General features: G+C 38.7%; 1 protein-coding gene across 1 annotated transcript in view; it reads left to right on the top strand.

Moving 5' to 3' along the window:
- The window catches only part of prkcaa (protein kinase C, alpha, a), a 179,610-nt gene that overhangs the window by 114,316 nt on the left and 46,855 nt on the right, over positions 1-18,439 (top strand). The window contains exons 6-8 of the mRNA XM_084426094.1: positions 8,943-9,099; positions 10,231-10,365; positions 13,471-13,564. Of these exons, the coding sequence (XP_084282220.1) occupies positions 8,943-9,099; positions 10,231-10,365; positions 13,471-13,564 (386 nt within the window). The remainder of the gene's footprint in view (positions 1-8,942; positions 9,100-10,230; positions 10,366-13,470; positions 13,565-18,439) is intronic.

Genomic DNA, 18,439 nt, shown 5'->3' on the forward strand with positions numbered 1-18,439 from the left:
ATGTAATATACCTCAGAGTGTAGTTAAAGGGACATTGTGTAAGAATTTCTCCCATCTAGTGGTGAAAATGTATTTTGCATTCAAACGAATAGTGCTCTCCAGCGCCTCACTTTTTCAAATGCGTGTTGCATCTACGGTAGCCGTTATGTACCAAAAAGCTATGACAGGATGTCTTCTAATAGCACTTCATCGAGTTTTCCTTCGGGTGAACAGGTTTGTTATTTCAAACAAACTGCAACTTGACACAACAAACAAACGAATGTTACAGTATGAATTACTGACTGTGAAAAACATGAACTATGGTAATTAGTAGTGATGCCTTCTTTATTCGTTATATTTTTGTATATTATATAATAAAGTACACAACCAAGCAATGGAAAAAAAGCTTGTAATTAAGACCATAACATTGACTTACCTGTTGAGAAGAAAGCAGGCAACTTCAAGCGTCTCTTTTGAAAGCTTTCTCCTGCATTAGCTCTTTCCACCTGGAAAAAGCTATCCCGACATTAACCCTTGTTTTTTGTAATCTCCGGTCACGTTTCCTTTTACGGTCTAGTTTGGACTTTTTCGACGACGAGGACTCCTTATCCTGTGACTCAGCATATGTATGGTCCTCCATTATAAGTAACCGTGCAGTGCAGCCTTTTAAAGGTGCTATAAGCCAGTGGTTCTCAACTCCAGTCCTCGTGACCCACTGCTCTGCACATTTTGTAGGTCTCTCTTATCTGACACACTCAGTTCAGTTCATGGAGTCTCTCCTAATGAGCTGATGATCTGGTTCAGGTGTGTTAAATAAGGGAGACATACAAAATGTGCAGAGCAGTGGGTCACGAGGACTGGAATTGAGAACCACTGCTATAAGCAATGTCGGGAGACGTAACTTCTTGTTGACATTCCAATTGTTGTCAAACAAAACGGAGGCTAGCTAGACCCTCCCTCCTCCTCATCCCGTCTCCTCCCTCCTCCCCTCCCTTCCGGCATAAAGGAAAGTTAAAGTAGTCACTACAAACAAAGTTAAAGGGGTGGTTGATTATGATTTTACTTTTCTAACTTTAGTTAGTGTGTAATGTTGCTGTTTGAGCATAAACAACATCTGTAAAGTTACAATACTCAAAGTTCAAAGCAAAGGGAGATATTTGCTTTTAAAGAAAAGGACTACAACAAACGGCTGGTTGGGACTACAGGACATTCCTCCCGGGTTAGTGACATCACTAACCCTAGAATTTACATAAACCCCGCCCCCGGGAACACGCAGTCCCTGTTGAGAAGAGGAAAAGTTGTTGTATAAGAGTACATTTGTGAGTCAGCTCAAACTGCATCCATCTTTTCACATGCAATAGAAAGTCACTCTGTGTGCATCTCACAACAGTTCATATATGAGCAATTTATAGATTTATCATGACAGAATATCCTAATTGAAGATAGTTAACTCCACATCAGCAACATAAATTCATCAACTAACCATTCAGAGACGTCCTGTTTCATTGTACATGTTGTCACTTCTTCTTGAGTCTCTCCATCTTTGTCTGACTCCGTTTTAACATTAAAGGCAGAACAGTTTGTCATTTTAGTGTGTCTGCGTGAGGTAATAGCAGCTGCTAACACACACGAGCTCTTGAAACCCCGCCCTCTGCAGCAGCTTATTTGCATTTAAAGGGCCAGGCACAAAACGGTGCGTTTTTGCAAACCCTCAAAAAGTGACAACTTTGACTTGCTATATAAAAATATCTGTGGGGTATTTTGCACTGAAACTTCACACACACACTCTGGGGACATCATAGATATATTTTACATTTTGTGAAAAGGGCATTTTACCACCCCTTTAAGTTTTACTGATACTTCATTCAATGTGTAATGTCGCCAAGTTAGATAAATGCTTTTATATATTGCAGAACAGAATGCAGAAAAAGAGAAACATTATCTTAAAATCGTTTCGCCACCTGAGGTTATAACTATAGCTCCCATACAAGGACGCAATAATAATAGCAAGATAACGTTAGCTTCGTGTTTCCCAGTGAGCATAAACAACGGCGGCGTCATAAACAAATTTAGTCAAAGTTGTCAATAGCCTATAAATGAAAATTTCAAATTCATAACAGTGGGTGAAAACAATCATTCACACAAATTGTCGCCCTACTGTGAATTTGCTTGATCATTTACAATAGAGATTGATCGCTAGCTGCTAGAAACATATGTTGTATTCACCAAAGTTAACGCTGACTGCATAGGTCTAGCTAATTACATCCTTGTGTTGGTTTGGCGAACATGAACGTCAGTTTAGAAAGAAAAATGGATTTACCCACCTGTTCTGCAAAAACAGAGCAACTGAATGTCGGATTGGAATCCCTTCTGCCGGCGGAGTTCTCGCCACCTTTCGAAGGTTTTTCCGATGTAAATTTGGTACTTCGCGCGTTCCTTATCCTTGTCCCTCTTCTTTGCATTTGTTCATCGGAACGTCGTCTCTTTGGTCGTGTGTCGGCCATAATTCAAACTTCCCTCTTCATGCTTCTCTCTCCTCCACACCCCCTTCATGTGCACGCGCACTAACCCCCCAAACCCCACCCTCAAATACTTCTTGTCGGTTATTGGCTGGAACACTGTTTGTTGTGTTTCGTGGTGCGGGTGAGCCCAGTTTGCTTTTGTTGCCGTTTGTGGAGCCTGTGGTGTCTAGAGAGACCGCGTTTTTTTTACAGTGTGTTCAGGGGACAGGCAGCTAGCGGATAGTGAGGAGATGTTTGCTGTATGTGACAAAAAAAGTTTTGGCCTAAAAAACGTGTGACATCGCTTAGAGCACCTTTAAACTTGCCGGGGCAGTGACAAGCGCCTCTCACTGCTCTGCTCCTCTGTTTCTGCTGGTTTCAGTCACGTGACGCTGGCTCTGAACAAAAACGCGTTGTGGAAACGCATTGGCCTAGTACTTTTTGTCCCTCTCTGCTATTATAGTTTATTATAGTTATAGTTTTTCAAGATGGCGGAACTACATGGAAGCCTCCGTGGACCTACCCGTCCCATGTATATAAAGATAATAAATTCTTCGTTTACGAGGATAAGTCAGATAATTAGCAGAGGTATTTGTACACCATTGAGGACATATTTATGAATAAAAATATTGATTTTAGATAATAAAATACCTAAAAAACTACACATTCTCCCTTTAAAAGAGCTATAAAACATTTACTCTAAGAGGAAGACAAATATGCAAGCAACGTTTATTTTGAAGGGATGGTCCAAGGGAGGATTTAAAAAAAATTATTTTTCAGATGATCTGTTTATGGGCTTGAACCTCCATTTGCATGCCACAGTTTTCTCCTGAGAGTTTCAGCATATGAAAAACAGAAGAATAAATTGGACTGAATTTCAAAAAATTGTTTTACTTCTGTTCTGACTGAAACTCCATCACTTTTGAAACATTTGCCTACTCTCTCTCCCTTTCTACACAGTTCTGCTCTCTTTTTTTTTAAAGAAAGTTGCTTCCTTTTCCTTTTTCCCTGAAACCAGTCATTCAGCACAATTGTGGTGTTTGTGTTACATCCAAATTCACTTTCACACACCTATGGCTAAGCTATGCCAGGCTAGAAATTGTTGTGGTCAGTTAAATTAGAGCATGTAAATAAATTAAAATGTAAATGTTAGACATTTGTTTTAGAATGTCATGTCTCTAGAAATAAGGACTTTTTGCTATTTTATTATTCCATTTTAGCTATATTTTGTTGAATTTTTACGCTATGCTATGTTATTGGATTTTGAATTAATGGTTTGTGTTATTGTGTCTAATGTCATGCCAATAAAGTGCTTTGAAATTGGATGGATGGATAAAAAAGACAAAAGCATACAGAGACATGTGGTGTCATGAAAGTGTAGGGCGCCTTCTACCTGTCAAACTTCGGCAATTCAGGCATTCAGGTTGTCAATGTTGATATTAGCATCCTCAGACAAAAATCCCTCCACAGATTCTCCACATATAGTTTTATTGTGCCCCCTGTGTTTCATTATATTCATTGCCACAAATTTTAGTGGCGCGCCGCATGTTTGCATTTACCCTTTTGGTTGTGACATTTTTATATATTCAAATTCTAACCTTTCTGTGGATTTGAGTAAAGGAAATGTGTGGCAGGTCTTTCCGTGTTGCCTTATGCAATTTGTGTGTGTGTGTGTGTGTTAGGGGTGGAACGGTACACAGAAGTCACGGTTCGGTTCATACCTCGGTTCAGACATCACGGTTCGGTACGAGTTCGGTACAATGGAGGGAAAAACAAAACAAAAATGCAGAAGGCATTTTTTTTTTTTTTTTTATTGTGCATGTCTCAGGCTGTTCCACCAAAGGAAAATAAATGTCTTAAGCCTTCTATTTTTTAAATAAGTTTTATTAATAAAGTAAAGGCATAGAACCAGTTTATTTGTAGTGCATTGACAATAGTTTTGTATAATTAGTTTATTAATTAAATTAATAAAAAAAGACCTTGAGATATGTTTGGTAATTGTACCTGAATGAATTTAAAATTTATTTGCTATATTTCAGATCAATATATTTGTTTTCCTTAAAATTTTAATTAACACTAACTTTATTCTCATCTTAATTATAATTTATTTCTGTATAAAATAATACTACCATTAAAAACACATTTGATTTTCTTTTTTAACCAATGTAGAATGTGTAACTTAAAAATAAACAGATTAGTGCTCTGTTTGAGGACAAGAAATGAAAACCAAGGCAATATGATGAATGTCCAAAAGATGGCACCCACAGACTGTTTTTAAATGGGGTTGGATAAATATTTTTTGCTTTTAAACTGTGTGTGTGTGTGTGTGTGTGTGTGTGTGTGTGTGTGTGTGTGTGTGTGTGTGTGTGTGTGTGTGTGAGAGAGAGAGAGATTTTGGTTGGGTGACAGTAGTAGGTTACAGTTTGGCCCTGTCCCAAATGGCACCCTAAGCACTCGTGGTCTTCCTACGAGTCCGCACTTTTGGGAATAAGTCTGCTGCGGAGTCCGCATCACTGTGGGCTCGGCAAAAGTGCGCATCAAGGGCGCATATCGACTGCAAAGGGGGCGCTCGCGAGCACCCTTCTAAGGCCTAAAATGACAAATGGGACACCCTACGGTCTCACGGACTTAACGGACACACGCACGCGGCAGCCATTGTAAGTCCACAAGACCGAAAGTGCATATGAAGTGTGCCATTTGGGACAGGGCCTTTGACAAGAGTTTACAGTTTGACAAAAGCACAACGTTGTGTTTTATTGCAAGTGTAAACACTTTGCAGTTTGAATGATGTCCTGTATGAACAAAATGACGGAGTATGTTTTTATGTTTCCACTGTTCGATCGCTCCCGCGCCTCTTTCACACACGCACACACGCACGCACACAACATATTCCAGCATAGCAATCTTGACATCGCAGCCTGTTCATTATAGCCACAAAGCTTCAGAGCTAAGGCGGGGCTACAGATTAGGTGTCCCTAAAGAACCCACGTATCTAACAGTAGTTCCGCATTACATTAATTAATTTGCACGCAAGTTTTATTTATTTTTATACCGTGTATTCTCCGTGCATATTCATGCACCGAACCGTGATGCCCGTACCGTTTCGTTTCAATGCGAATACATGTACCGTTCCACCCCTAGTGTGTGTGTGTGTGTGTGTGTGTGTGTGTGTGTGTGTGTGTTTGTGTGTGTGTGGTTCAGGTATATCCTACGTTTTTGGCAATATCCTTGTTCTTGTGGGGCCATTTTTGGTGTAGCCTATAAAACATACCAAGTGATGTTTTTTTTTTTTTTTTTTCTGTGATGGGTAGGTTTAGAGGTAGGGTTAGGGGATAAAATATACAGTTTGGGCAGTATAAAAATCATTATGTCTATGGAATGTCCCCATAAAACATGAAAACACCTAGGTTACGACTGTACCTGAAGAGGGAACGAGCGTTGCGTCGAGATTGACGCTATGGGAACGCTTTGCGTGATGATGTCTTGAAGCACATGTAAAATCAGTCCAATGGTGTGGCAGAACATCAGATGCAGGTGACGTCACGAACCAGGAAGCTATAAAGCCTGCTCGAAAACAGAGAGCGTCAGCTTCTTACAGTCTGAAGTAGTCGCTTACAGGCATGAAGGAGATATGGCAAGGTGACGCAATGCTTGTTCCCTCTTCAGGGAACCGAGGTTACAGTCGTAACCTAGGCGTTCCCTTTCAAGGGAACTTGCGTTGCGTTGAGATTGACGCTATGGGAATGTCTATACCAACGCCACCATAGCTACGAATGTCTGTCCAGTGTGAAATCGAGCGAGCAGCACTAGGACAACAGTACCTGAGACCCTGGTGTAGAGTCCAGGTCCAGAGAATAAAACCTGACGAAAGTGTGCGGTGAAGACCAGCCTGCTGCCACATCACAGACGTCTTGGAGGGAAACACCTGATATAAGGGCCTTGGAGGCCGCCATACTCCTTGTAGAGTGAGAACAAACAGCCATAGGGGAAGGCTGTCCGGCCGACTCATAAGCAAGTGAGATAGCCTCAACCACCCACTTGCTCATTCTTTGCTTAGATGCGGGGGACCCCTTGTTTGGGGACCCAAAACACACAAACAGTTGATCAGTTTTACGCCACAGGGCAGCTCTGTGGACATAAGCATCTAATGCCCGGACTAGGCAGAGCAAATTATTCCTTTCCTGGTCCGGATTCTGGAAGGGAGGAGGACAAAAGGCCTGCAGAACGATAGGTCTAACCACATTGGTGGGGACCTTCGGGATATAGTCTGGTTCAGGATGAAGGAACGCTTTGACCATGCCAGGTGTGAATTCTAAGCACGAGGGAGCAACCGACAGTGCTTTTAAATCCCCTATTCTCTTAAGAGAAGAAATAGCGAGGAGGAACAGAGCTTTCAAAGTCAAGAATTTGACCGGAACCTCCTCTATTGGCTCGAAAGGGGCCAGGGAAAGACCTTGGAGAACAATAGCCAAATCTCAAGTCGGCACCCTGGTACAAGCTGCAGGCCTCAGCCTCAGAGTGCCACGAAGGAAACGAGATACCAGAGGGTCCTTCTCCAAAGACATTCCACCCAAAGAAATGTGGTAAGCACCTTTGGCCTCCACATAAACCTTTAAAGTGGACGGGGTTAGATCTGCAGTAAACCGCTCCTGCAGGAACTCCAGCACTTTACCGACTGGGCAGTTAACTGGGTCCAACCGACGGTCACTACACCATGAAGTGAAGACTCTCCACTTCAGGGCATAAAGTTTCCTAGTGGAGGGAGCTCTGGAATGTAGAATGGTCTCTACAACCTCAGTTGAGAGACCTGTCCCTATGAGCTGGGCCCCCTCAGAGGCCAGGCCCACAGGTTCCACAGTTCTGGTCGGGGATGAAATATCGAGCCCCCTGCTTGGGACAGAAGGTCCCTCCTGACGGGTAGCTCCAGTGGAGGCCCGTCGAGGAGAGACACGAGATCGGGGACCATACTCTGCCCGGCCAGTGCGGGGCTACAAGAAGTAGGCGAACCCGGTCCCTGCAAATTCTCTCCAGAACTCCTGGGAGCAGAGCGATTGGGGGAAAAGCATATAGACGTAGCCTCGGCCACGAGGACAGAGTTCTTTGGGAGAACCAAGTGGACAGTGAGATGTCTCTCGAGACGCAAACAGATCCACTTGAGCTTGTCCAAACACCCTCCATATCTGCTCCACCACGTCGGGGTGGAGCCTCCATTCCCCGGGCCTCAGCCCCTGTCTTGACAGAATGTCTGCTCCTAAATTCTGGCCCCCAGGGATGTAAGCTGCTCTGAGCGACAACAGCTTCCCCTGGGACCACAAGAAGATATGGTGTGCCAGTTTGCATAGTGGGCGTGAGCACAAACCCCCTTAGTGATTTATATAGGCGACTACCGATGTGTTGTCTGTGTGTACAAGAACATGGTGTCCCCTGAGATCTGTGAGAAAATACTTTAGAGCCAGAAATACAGCCAACATCTCCGGACGGTTGACGTGCCATGAACGATGATGGTCGTTCCACAGACCTTGAGTTGAGCGACCCTCTAGGATTGCTCCCCAGCCCGTGAGGGAGGCATCCGTCGTTACGTCGACGACAAGCAGCTCCCAGCTCGGGGCCTTGGGACAGGAACCACGGTTTCTTCCACATAACCAGGGCATGTAAGCATCGCTGCGTGACCCTGATTGTGCGAAATGGGTTGCCCCTCGGGGAAACGTTCGTCGAGTTTACTTTTCGAACGAACGTCCTGTTTATCAGCTGGCCAATCGATACTCAGTCTCTCTACAGCTCTAGTCGAAGCTCTTCGAAAGCATGAGACTGAGGTGGTGAATCCTCAGTTTTAGCCTCAATACTGACAACATCCAGCTCCTCAGAACTGGATAGTTGCAATATTGCTGCTTGCTCACCATAATGCTTTATAAATATGATGATATAAAGACAAACAACACCAAATAAGACGTGGACAGTTTCACAAAGAGCGCTACTGAAGACACAGAAGCTGACGCTCTCTGTTTTCGAGCTGGCTTTAAAGCTTCCTGGTTCGTGACGTCACCCGCATCTGACGTTCCGCCACACCATTGGACTGATTTTACATGTGCTTCAAGACATCATCACGCAAAGCGTTTCCATAGCGTCAATCTTGACGCAACGCGAGTTCCCTTGAAAGGGAACCCAATAATTGTGTGTGCTATTTGGTCATGTGTACTCATATAAAGTAGCATTCTAAACCAGACAGACAGTTATTAAATGCTTTCATATAAGATTGTTTCAACAAAGAACACCAAGACCTGCATGTGCATTTCTACTTTGACAGCATGGCCCTGATCTGGAATGTTGTGTATAATATGAAGTCAGTTCTTCATATTATGTCACAGTTCAGAGTTTATGAGCATCACTGATCTATTTTATTTACATATTTCTATTTTTGTAGTTCTGGTTTCGTCTCTTATTTGGCATGTTGTTGTGTTGCAGTTGGAGAAGGCAAGAACATGATTCCAATGGACCCGAATGGATTGTCTGATCCATATGTAAAACTCAAGTTAATTCCAGACCCTAAAAATGAGACGAAACAGAAAACAAAAACCATCCGTTCTTCCCTGAATCCAGCTTGGAATGAGTCATTTACATTGTGAGTCCCAACATTTTATTACATCCTGAAATTCAGGATTAATGTGTCATTGTTGTTAGTTTTATGTGCATGAACATTGTATTATTACTTTATGTTTTACCCATTTCTATAATCTTCCATATAGGTTTACTGTAGCATCAGTTTTAATATATGGCTTTAACTGCTTTTAGATCATGGATCTTTAACTGATGGCCCATGGGCCAAATCTGACCTGTCAAACTTTTTATATAACCCTCTGATTAATTTTAATGAAATCACTGATACCTCACTGATGTGTCACTGATGAATCACTGATGTCCCTGATCCATCAGAGCCAAGGAGGACAGACCGATTCACAGCTTTAAAAGACATGCATATGCATACCAAACATTCAAAATAGCAACTATTTATATCTTCCTGGAAAATAGCATGAAATAATATGACATATGCTAAAAATTAAGAAGATACAGATACATTTTGTTTCTTAAATGAAACTATAAATATAAAAGTTATTAAAGATGTCACATGGCTGCTCACTGTGGTGTGAACATTTACAGAGTCACTTCCATAGAGTAGGCCTGTGCACAAATCAGAAAAAGGTCACAAGTTCAAATCAAAGGATATATATTAAGTGTGGGGGCACATTTTATTTCATGATTTGATTAGCTTGATCTGTACTATACAGCACTATAATAATCTATACCCCATCTAATAGCTTAAGAATTGTTTTCGAAGGGCTGACTGTCCAATCAAATGTATGTTTGCAAATTAAGTGAAAATGAAGTAAAATATTTCATAATCAAAAAGAAAACCTAAACCTGCCAACATGCAAACAATTTGACAGTTTGTTTGTTCAGAAACCTGAACTCAGCATTTAGTTAAGTGTGTGAAGTCATGTTTCTCTTTTTGAAGGAATTTATAAGCAAACCTTAAAAAAAACTTTATCATTGTAAATATTAACATGTTATTATTTACAAAAATAATATAAGTATTATAACAAAAGTGATAAGATAAATAGAAATAGAAAACTGTTTGGAGTTTTTAATCTGGATAATATATATTGCTGAAAGATATATTGCTGAAATCCCTGCTTTAGAATGATGAAGGGGAGTGCTAATGCAATGCTTCATCCTGTATGCGTGTGTGTTCCAGTAAGCTGAAGCCAGCAGATAAGGACCGTCGGCTGTCTGTGGAGGTGTGGGACTGGGACAGAACCACCCGCAATGACTTCATGGGCTCAATGTCTTTTGGTGTGTCCGAGCTCATGAAGTCCCCAGTGTGTGGATGGTAAGGATATGTCTCTTTGTCCTTTTCTTGCAGATCTTGGAAAGGTCTTGGAAAGGAAAATGACTTGGTCACTAATTTTGTTCAGCAGTCTCTTTCTGCCATTATTAGTTAATGTCAGGATTAGTTCATTTCTGCCCATGAAGTCGGGAAAATGTAATGTATGTTTTTGTTCACATATTAAATATTGCAATGATGCCAAAACACAATTGTCTTCAGAAGACAAGATACAGTCATAATCAAAATTATTCAACCCCCATTGCAAATCAGGTTTATTGGCAAAATTTACAGACTTCCAGCTGTTTGCAATGAACAAATCAAACAAAGGTAATTGAAATAGCTCAACACAACAAATGTTTCAAGTGGTTTCCTCAAATTTAACTGAAAATGCAACTTTTAATGACTTCTGCAGTCTCAAAATTATTCAACCCCTTCATGGCAAGCATCTTTAGTTCTTAGTAGAACACCCTTTTGCTGTTATGACCTGCTGCAAATGAGATGCATGACCAGACACCAGCTTCAAACAGCGCCTCAGGAGGATTTTAGCCCATTCCTCATGAGCAATGGCATCCAGTTCAGTAATATTCTTGGGTTTGCGTGCGGCAACTGCCTTTTTCAAATCCCACCAGAGATTTTCAGTCAGGTGACTCTGATGGCCACTGTAGAATCTTCCAGGACTTCTTCTGCAACCAAGCCTTGGTGGAATTTGAGGTATGCTTGGGATCATTGTCCTGTTGGAAGGTCCAATGATGCCCAAGCTTCAGCTTCCTCACTGACAGCATGACATTTTCTCCTAGGATTTCCTGATACGTCAATGAATCCATCTTGCCTTCCACATGCTGTAGGTTTCCAGTGCCAGAGGATGCAAAGCAGCCCCAGAGCATCACTGAGCCACCACTATGCTTAACTGTAGGCAGAGTGTTCTTTTCAGCATATGTTTTATTCTTTTTCCTCCGGAAATATTGCTGATCCATAGGGGTGAAAAGTTCCAAAAAATAACTTTTCAAAAAAGAAAAGTTTGTTTCATCGCTCCACAGAACAGAATCCTAAAACTTCTGCGTCTTAGGCCTATTTATATGATTGTAGCATTTTTCTTGTGCTTTTGTTGTGTGTGTGTCTTGGAGTTCAGACATGGAAACCATTTGCGTTTAGCACATGCCTTACTGTGTAAGCTGAAACCTCAGTGCCTGTTGCCTTCTTGCTGCAGGTCTTTAGCAGTCACTCAAGTGTTTTTCTAAACCTACCTTTTCAGAAATCTGGTTGCAGCCGTTGATAGCTTCCTTTTTCTGCCCTGTCCAGGTAGTTTAACCACTGTTACTTTAACTGTGAACTTGCCAACTATGATTCCAACAGTATCTCAAGGGACATTTTGTGTATTTGCTATCTTTTTGCATCCTGTTCCTTGTTTGTGAAGGGCAATGATATCTTCTCTTAACTTTTTGGCCCATTCTTTTGACTTCATTTCTTTATTGACTTTTGACTTTATTACCATATTTCTAACATGCAGTCAAATGTGACACTCAGCAAACCTGGCCAGTTCAGATATATCATGTGTTCTAGCTTAAAGGGTTAGTTCACCCAAAAATTCACCTGAACATTCTGTCAGTAATTACTCACCCTCATGTTGTTCCAACCCCGTAAGACTTTCGTTCATCTTTAGAACACAAATTAAGATATTATTGATTCAATCTGAGAGCTGGATCACTCCTCCATAGGCCTCTATGGGATTGAAACTTGCCGGCCCATAAAAGTTAGTAAAGACATCGTTAAAATAGTCCAAGTGACTACTGTGGCTCAACCATAAGTTAATCAAGCGACGAGAATACTTTTTGTGCGCAAAAAAACACACAACAATAACGACTTTATTCAACTATTGATTTCCTTCTGTGTGGGCCTCAGAGTGAGTTCATGTAGTGTAACAGCGCAGCGCTTCTGTGTTGTACGTCACACACATCACACACATGACCAGCGTCGGCCAATAGTGAGCCTACGTGGTGACATACAACACAGAAGCACTGCGTTGTTACACTACGTGAATTCACTCAGGCCCACTCAGAAGAAAATGAATAGTTGAATAAAGTCGTTATTTTTATTTGTTTTTGCACACAAAAAGTATTCTCGTCGCTTGGTAAACTTATGGTTGAGCCACTGTAGTCACTTGGACTATTTTAAAGATGTCTTTACTAACTTTTTTTGGCTGGCAAGTTTCAATCCCATAGAAGCCTATGGAGGAGTGAGCTCTCAGATTTAATAAAAAATATATTAATTTGTGTTCCAAACATGAACGAAAGTCTTACGGGGTTGGAACAACATGAGGGCGAGTAATTACTGGCAGAATATTTATTTTTGGATTAACTAACCCTTTAAACACACCTGGTGAAACTAATGAAGCATTTGATTGGTTGCATCAGGTGTGCTTGAGACAACACCGGTTTTGCAGATTTGTGCTGTTGTGATTCTATTCAGGGGGTTGAATAATTTTGAGACTGCAGCAGTCATTAAAAGTTGCATTTTCAGTTGAATTTGAGGACACCACTTTAAACATTTGTTGTGTTGAGCTATTTCAGTTACTTTTGTTTGATTTGTTCATTGCAAACAGCTGAAAGTCTGTGAATTTAGCAAATAAACCGAATTTGCAATGGGGGTTCAATCATTTTGATTACAGCTGTATAGTCTATTATATGGACTACTTTTTAATGGCCTTTAATAAAAAAAATTATTATTATTATTAGTTAGTTATTATTAATATTTTTATAAGAACAAATTTCTTTAAAAAGTAATCGTATTCCTTTATGCTGTTATATAACGGCATATACAGTATATTTTGGGGAAAAGGTCTGGAACAACATGAGTGCAAGTAAAAACAAAATGGCAGACTTTGTATTACTGTGCAAGTTATTTTTGTCTAGTTTTAGTGTTCTGAAATTATGTGATATTATTTGGTATTATTTTTTTTATATTATTTTGCTGTGGAAAACATGATATTGCTTTACAGACTCAGAATGAACCTTAGGCAGTAAACAGAAATGTGGGTACTTGAAATGTGCTTTGATGAATATCATAAATAAACATTCATAACTTGTACCATTCTCTTTACCTGGGATGCAGGTACAAAATGTTAAATCAGGAGGAGGGAGAGTTCTACAACGTGCCCATTCCAGATGAAGATGATGAGGATACTGAGCTCCGACAGAAGTTTGAGGTGACTCTTTTATTATCCTTATGTGCAAACAAATTTCTCTTTGTTTTTTGTTCTTTAGGAAAAATATTTTGGACACAAATGAAAAAAATATTTTGTTTATGTCAGGTGAAACAGAATTCAGCCTGAGGCTCAACCAACGGTTCTAATTGCTATTAATAAGCTTTTGTTAACTAAACATGAAGGATGAGAATTTAATAATTATTTAATGGCTAGAATGAGCAGGTTGGTAAATACAATCAATACATGATTAGAGCCCTTAGAACTACTACTCACTGCTGAAACTAAAAACTACTGAGAGACACAGCAAAAGTTTAGTGTGAAATATAAATTTATAATTTATTAAAAGTAATTAAACAGAGTAAAATTATTTGACCCTCAGATCTGTTTAGCTGGTTATCTAGAGCTGATCTGCCAGTATGCTATACTGTAGCTGTTGTTTTTTATGTATCTGTCAGAAATTTTGTTGCAGTGGAAACATGATTAAAATATATTGATATTGCATATGCTCGTTGCTTCCTGAGACATATACTGTATATGTTTGTACACATAGAAATACATTACAGCTGCCTTGGGGTGGTTTAGATATGTATGTGACCCATAAAACATTTAAAGCTAGATGCACACTAGATGAGAAGCACAATACCACATCAGTCACCATCGGCTATTAGAATCAGTTTTCTTGTAATTCATTGGTTTGCCAGATGATGGCAGTGATTTCTTTTCTTGTTAAGTTGTTGTTGTTTTTTTTTTCTGTTTAAGTGTTTGCAGATGAAAATCCCACCAGCATATGTGCTTAAGGAGCTAAACTCCCTTAGTTGTGGTAAGGGTTTTAGTATTGAGAATTACTGTAGATTTACATAGGCTATTCTATTTTATTCTATTTTAATATATATATATATATATATATATATATTTACTTATTTTTTCCTGTGAATTTTCAGCAGCCATTACTCCAGTATACAGTGTCACATGATCCTTCAGAAATCATGCTGATATTTTTTGTGGAAACTGCGCTACATTGAAAAGTTTGGGCTAAATAATATTATTTTATTTGATTGTATTGTATTTTATTTTATAAGAAGAAATTACAACTTTTATTCAGCAAATAAATGCTGTTCTTTTGGATTATTTATTCATTAACTTTTTGAGTGTTCTATTCATCATTTCTGGGTGATATGTTAACTGTCACCCCCCTTTTTCGAGCATAGTTCTGAATTTAAATGGTTGTAATTTATGGATGCTTTTGAATACAGACTTAAGGTTGGTCTATTTACAAAAGTGAAAGCAGCATCAAAAAATGAATGTATAAAAGTTATAGAAGTTTATGTTTACTGTAAACTAAACTTTTTATTTTATACAAAATATATCTTTTAAGAAAAATTGTGGACTCTAAAATTGTTAGAAAATCAAAGTCATATGTCTAGTTGTGTTCCAAATTTGAGCCCTCTAAAAAGGGTTTAAAGTACCATATCTATTCTACCATATCTATTTTTATTGATTTACCTATTCACAGGATTAATTTTAAGTGTTTAAGCTATGATGATTACTAAAATATTTGATAGGGGAAAAAAGGCAATACCTATTCACAGCAAGCCAAGTGTCCTGCTACTGGGACATAGACAGGTTCAATTTTAGAACCGGTGTAGAATTAGATTTCTTAGAATCACACTGCTCCCGATTCATTACTTACTGTCAATCCTTTAAAACCTTTCTCAGACCACAGCCAAATCACCTTCTATATGAAACAGTCTGAAACATCAACCAACTCAATCAGGACAATGAACAAAATAATATAATTCAAATGGACAGAAAACCGTATCGCTAATTATACCAATGCCATTGAATGTACAGAAATACTGTACAATCTCATCAGTCAAGCAGTGAAAGATCTAAACATATTTTACAAAACAAAACAAAAAAGTGATTTGAGAAATTGACTCTGAAATTGGACTCTGGCAGATGGTTTGATTTAGACTGTAAGGCTCTGAGAAATGTATCCAACCAGAAAGCTCAGTCAAGCTCAATTTCAACAGGACCAGTTTAAAAAAATAAAAATAATAATTCAAATAAATTCTGGGATAAATTAAATATATTATAAAACTCAAACTAAGAAGATCCAAGGTAGAGAGATGTGGAATAACCATTTCCAATAATTACTTAACTCAAAATTCTAATCAAAATTAAATAATTAAAATAATATTAATAATAATAAAAATAGAACATTTGGAAAGATCAATTAAAGCAAATCAAAACCCCTTAGATTTCCCCATAACAATGAAAGAATTGGAAGATAAATTGCAAGTCCTCGAGCACAAGAAAGCCTGTGGTGTTGACAGCATCCTGAAGGAGATACTGAAACACACAGCACGACTTCAGTAATTTTTTTTCGTGATGTTCTGTGTAGTTTTGTTTGTTTGTTTGTTTGTTTGTAGATCTGGTATCAGGGCCTTAGCCCCACTTACAAGAATGAAGACAAATTGGACCCCAACTACTGCCAAGGCACATGTATGAACAGTTACCCTGGGAAAGTTTTCTGCAGCATTTTAAACACAAGACATTTAGACTTCCTAATGAAGCACAATACCTTGAGTAAATGTCAACTTGGTTTCCTCCCAAAATTTTTCACACTACAGACACTAATTGATAAATATGTACAGCAAAACAAAAGACGCTTGTTTTGCAGACTATAAAGCATTAGTTTCAATCTGGCATGAAGGATTATATCTAATACGTATTGACCCGGGAAAATTCTGTGAAATAAAGTGCCTCCTCTATGCAGATGACCTGGTTCTCCTGTCACCCACTAAACCTCTAAAACACTAAAGTTATGATTTTTCAGAAACATTCCAGATCTTAGGGACTAACACATTCACCTGGAATGCTATTTGGCGCTAAATTGAGAGTACACCGTGACAAACTACCTGAGCACAGTGACTGATGTGAAATTTAGGAAAGCGTTGACAATGTGTAGACTCAGCAAGCACAGTCTGATCATTGAGGCAGGCCAGCGCAGACAGACATGGGTCATCCACTGCAGGTCCGGGAGTGATGGAAACAGAGAGGTATGCCCAAAATATGAAACCATCAGAAACCACTATTATCTCAAAATTAACAAAATATTTCCCCAATATAATCATTGCATTCCAACTGAAAATGTAACTTTATTCTCAGCAAAAAGCACAATATGTAAATATAGCTACAAGATTTGTGGATTCCTGAGGAACTCCTGAGAGACAACCACAACCAAGAACACCTAATTAACATTTGATGAAGATACTCACACCCCAAACCCCCCATTGCATATGAATGTAGATAATGTTAAACTAATTATTCAGTTCATTAGTTCATTAGTAAACTTATATTTCTCCTCTTATATTGCTTGTTCAAATCGTTTTAATGTGTTGGCAATGCAAAATTTACTTTTGTCATTGCAAAAAAGATTGTTGAATTTAATTGCAATTAAATATTTAAAATTAATAAGAATATAATATGACGTTATAATTAAATGTCATGAACAATTTAGGCCATTTTTATTGATTTGATCGCCAGTGTCTCAATAGCTGATATTTCAGAATCTCTTTTTCTCTTTTTTTTTGCTCACTAAGGCTCTCCATGAACATATATTCTATACCAAATACATATCTCACACATTTAAAGTTTGAAGTACTCTATGAATCACATCCCTATTCAGTTTACTTTATGTTTGTGCATTGCGCTTGGTTTTTATTTTATTGGTTTTATTGTTTTTTTTTACAAGCTTCATTTCTGTAAATCAGATAGAAAATGTAGAGGCAGGTGTTTATAATGCCACCCCTCTGTCATTTTTAATCAGTGTGTGTGAGACCCCATTAACCCAGGGTTTCTCACTTACAACCAAATACTGAGTATTCAGACTTTGCCGGAGGTAAGTGTACATAACTTTGGGTGGGAAGATAAGATAGATATTGTCCATTCACTCTTATGTGTGTTACTTGTCTGCATGTATATTTCTGTTTACCCCTCTGATGTGGTTTCAGGATCAGACATTAGAGGACCTTGGGCAGGTGCGTGTCAGCTGCAGCGTGCAAATATGTGTGTGTTGATTGGCTGGCTGGTTTTGTGCCCGTTTCATTTGCATCACTTTTTTTTATAAAATGGTCGATTAATCTTGAAGTTTGTATGAAGACTTCTTCCAGAGAGTACTTGTTGTGTGTGCCTGATAGGTTTCACATAGTTACATAGAGGTATGCATAGATGTGGGAAAGAAGTTTGAGCAGGGGTGCAGGATGCTCTGAGAGAGATCCTATTTTGGATGCAAGACACACTTTCACACTGAACGTACAGCTTTGTACACCTCAGACAAAGGTATTAAAAAAAAAAGGTATTCCTAACTTAGGGATCACACATGTGGTCCTTGGCAGGTTTTTTTTTTTATTATTATTATTATTATTTTTTTTTTTTTTTTTATTTTTTTTTATGAAATGGATGTACTATCATTTTTTATACGTCAAGACATTATTCACCTCTATGCATAATGTATTTCTATATAAAATATTACAAATATTAGAACAAAAAAAAAATATATATATATTTTCAGTTATTACAGTGTAAAAGCAAAGGTATGTTAAATCCAAAGCATGGAAGGCAAATTGGTGCCACCTGGTGGGATAAGTAAAGAAAATCATATGTGAGACCGTGGTTTAACCACTAGATGCCTGTATTGCATATAACAAAAAAAATCTCTTTTTCAGCACACTGTATTTTGAGTCCCTGTAGTTCCAACTAGTTCCATTTCTGTTCATCAAATGTCTTTTAAATTTGATCAGTAAATTATGTCTCAGTTGTTTAACCTTTTTTATGTTTATACATATGTTTAGACATTTGCTGGAAATAAAA

Source organism: Rutilus rutilus, assembly GCF_951802725.1.
Source record: "Rutilus rutilus genome assembly, chromosome: 12".
In the NCBI taxonomy this organism is placed as follows: Eukaryota; Metazoa; Chordata; class Actinopteri; order Cypriniformes; family Leuciscidae; genus Rutilus; species Rutilus rutilus.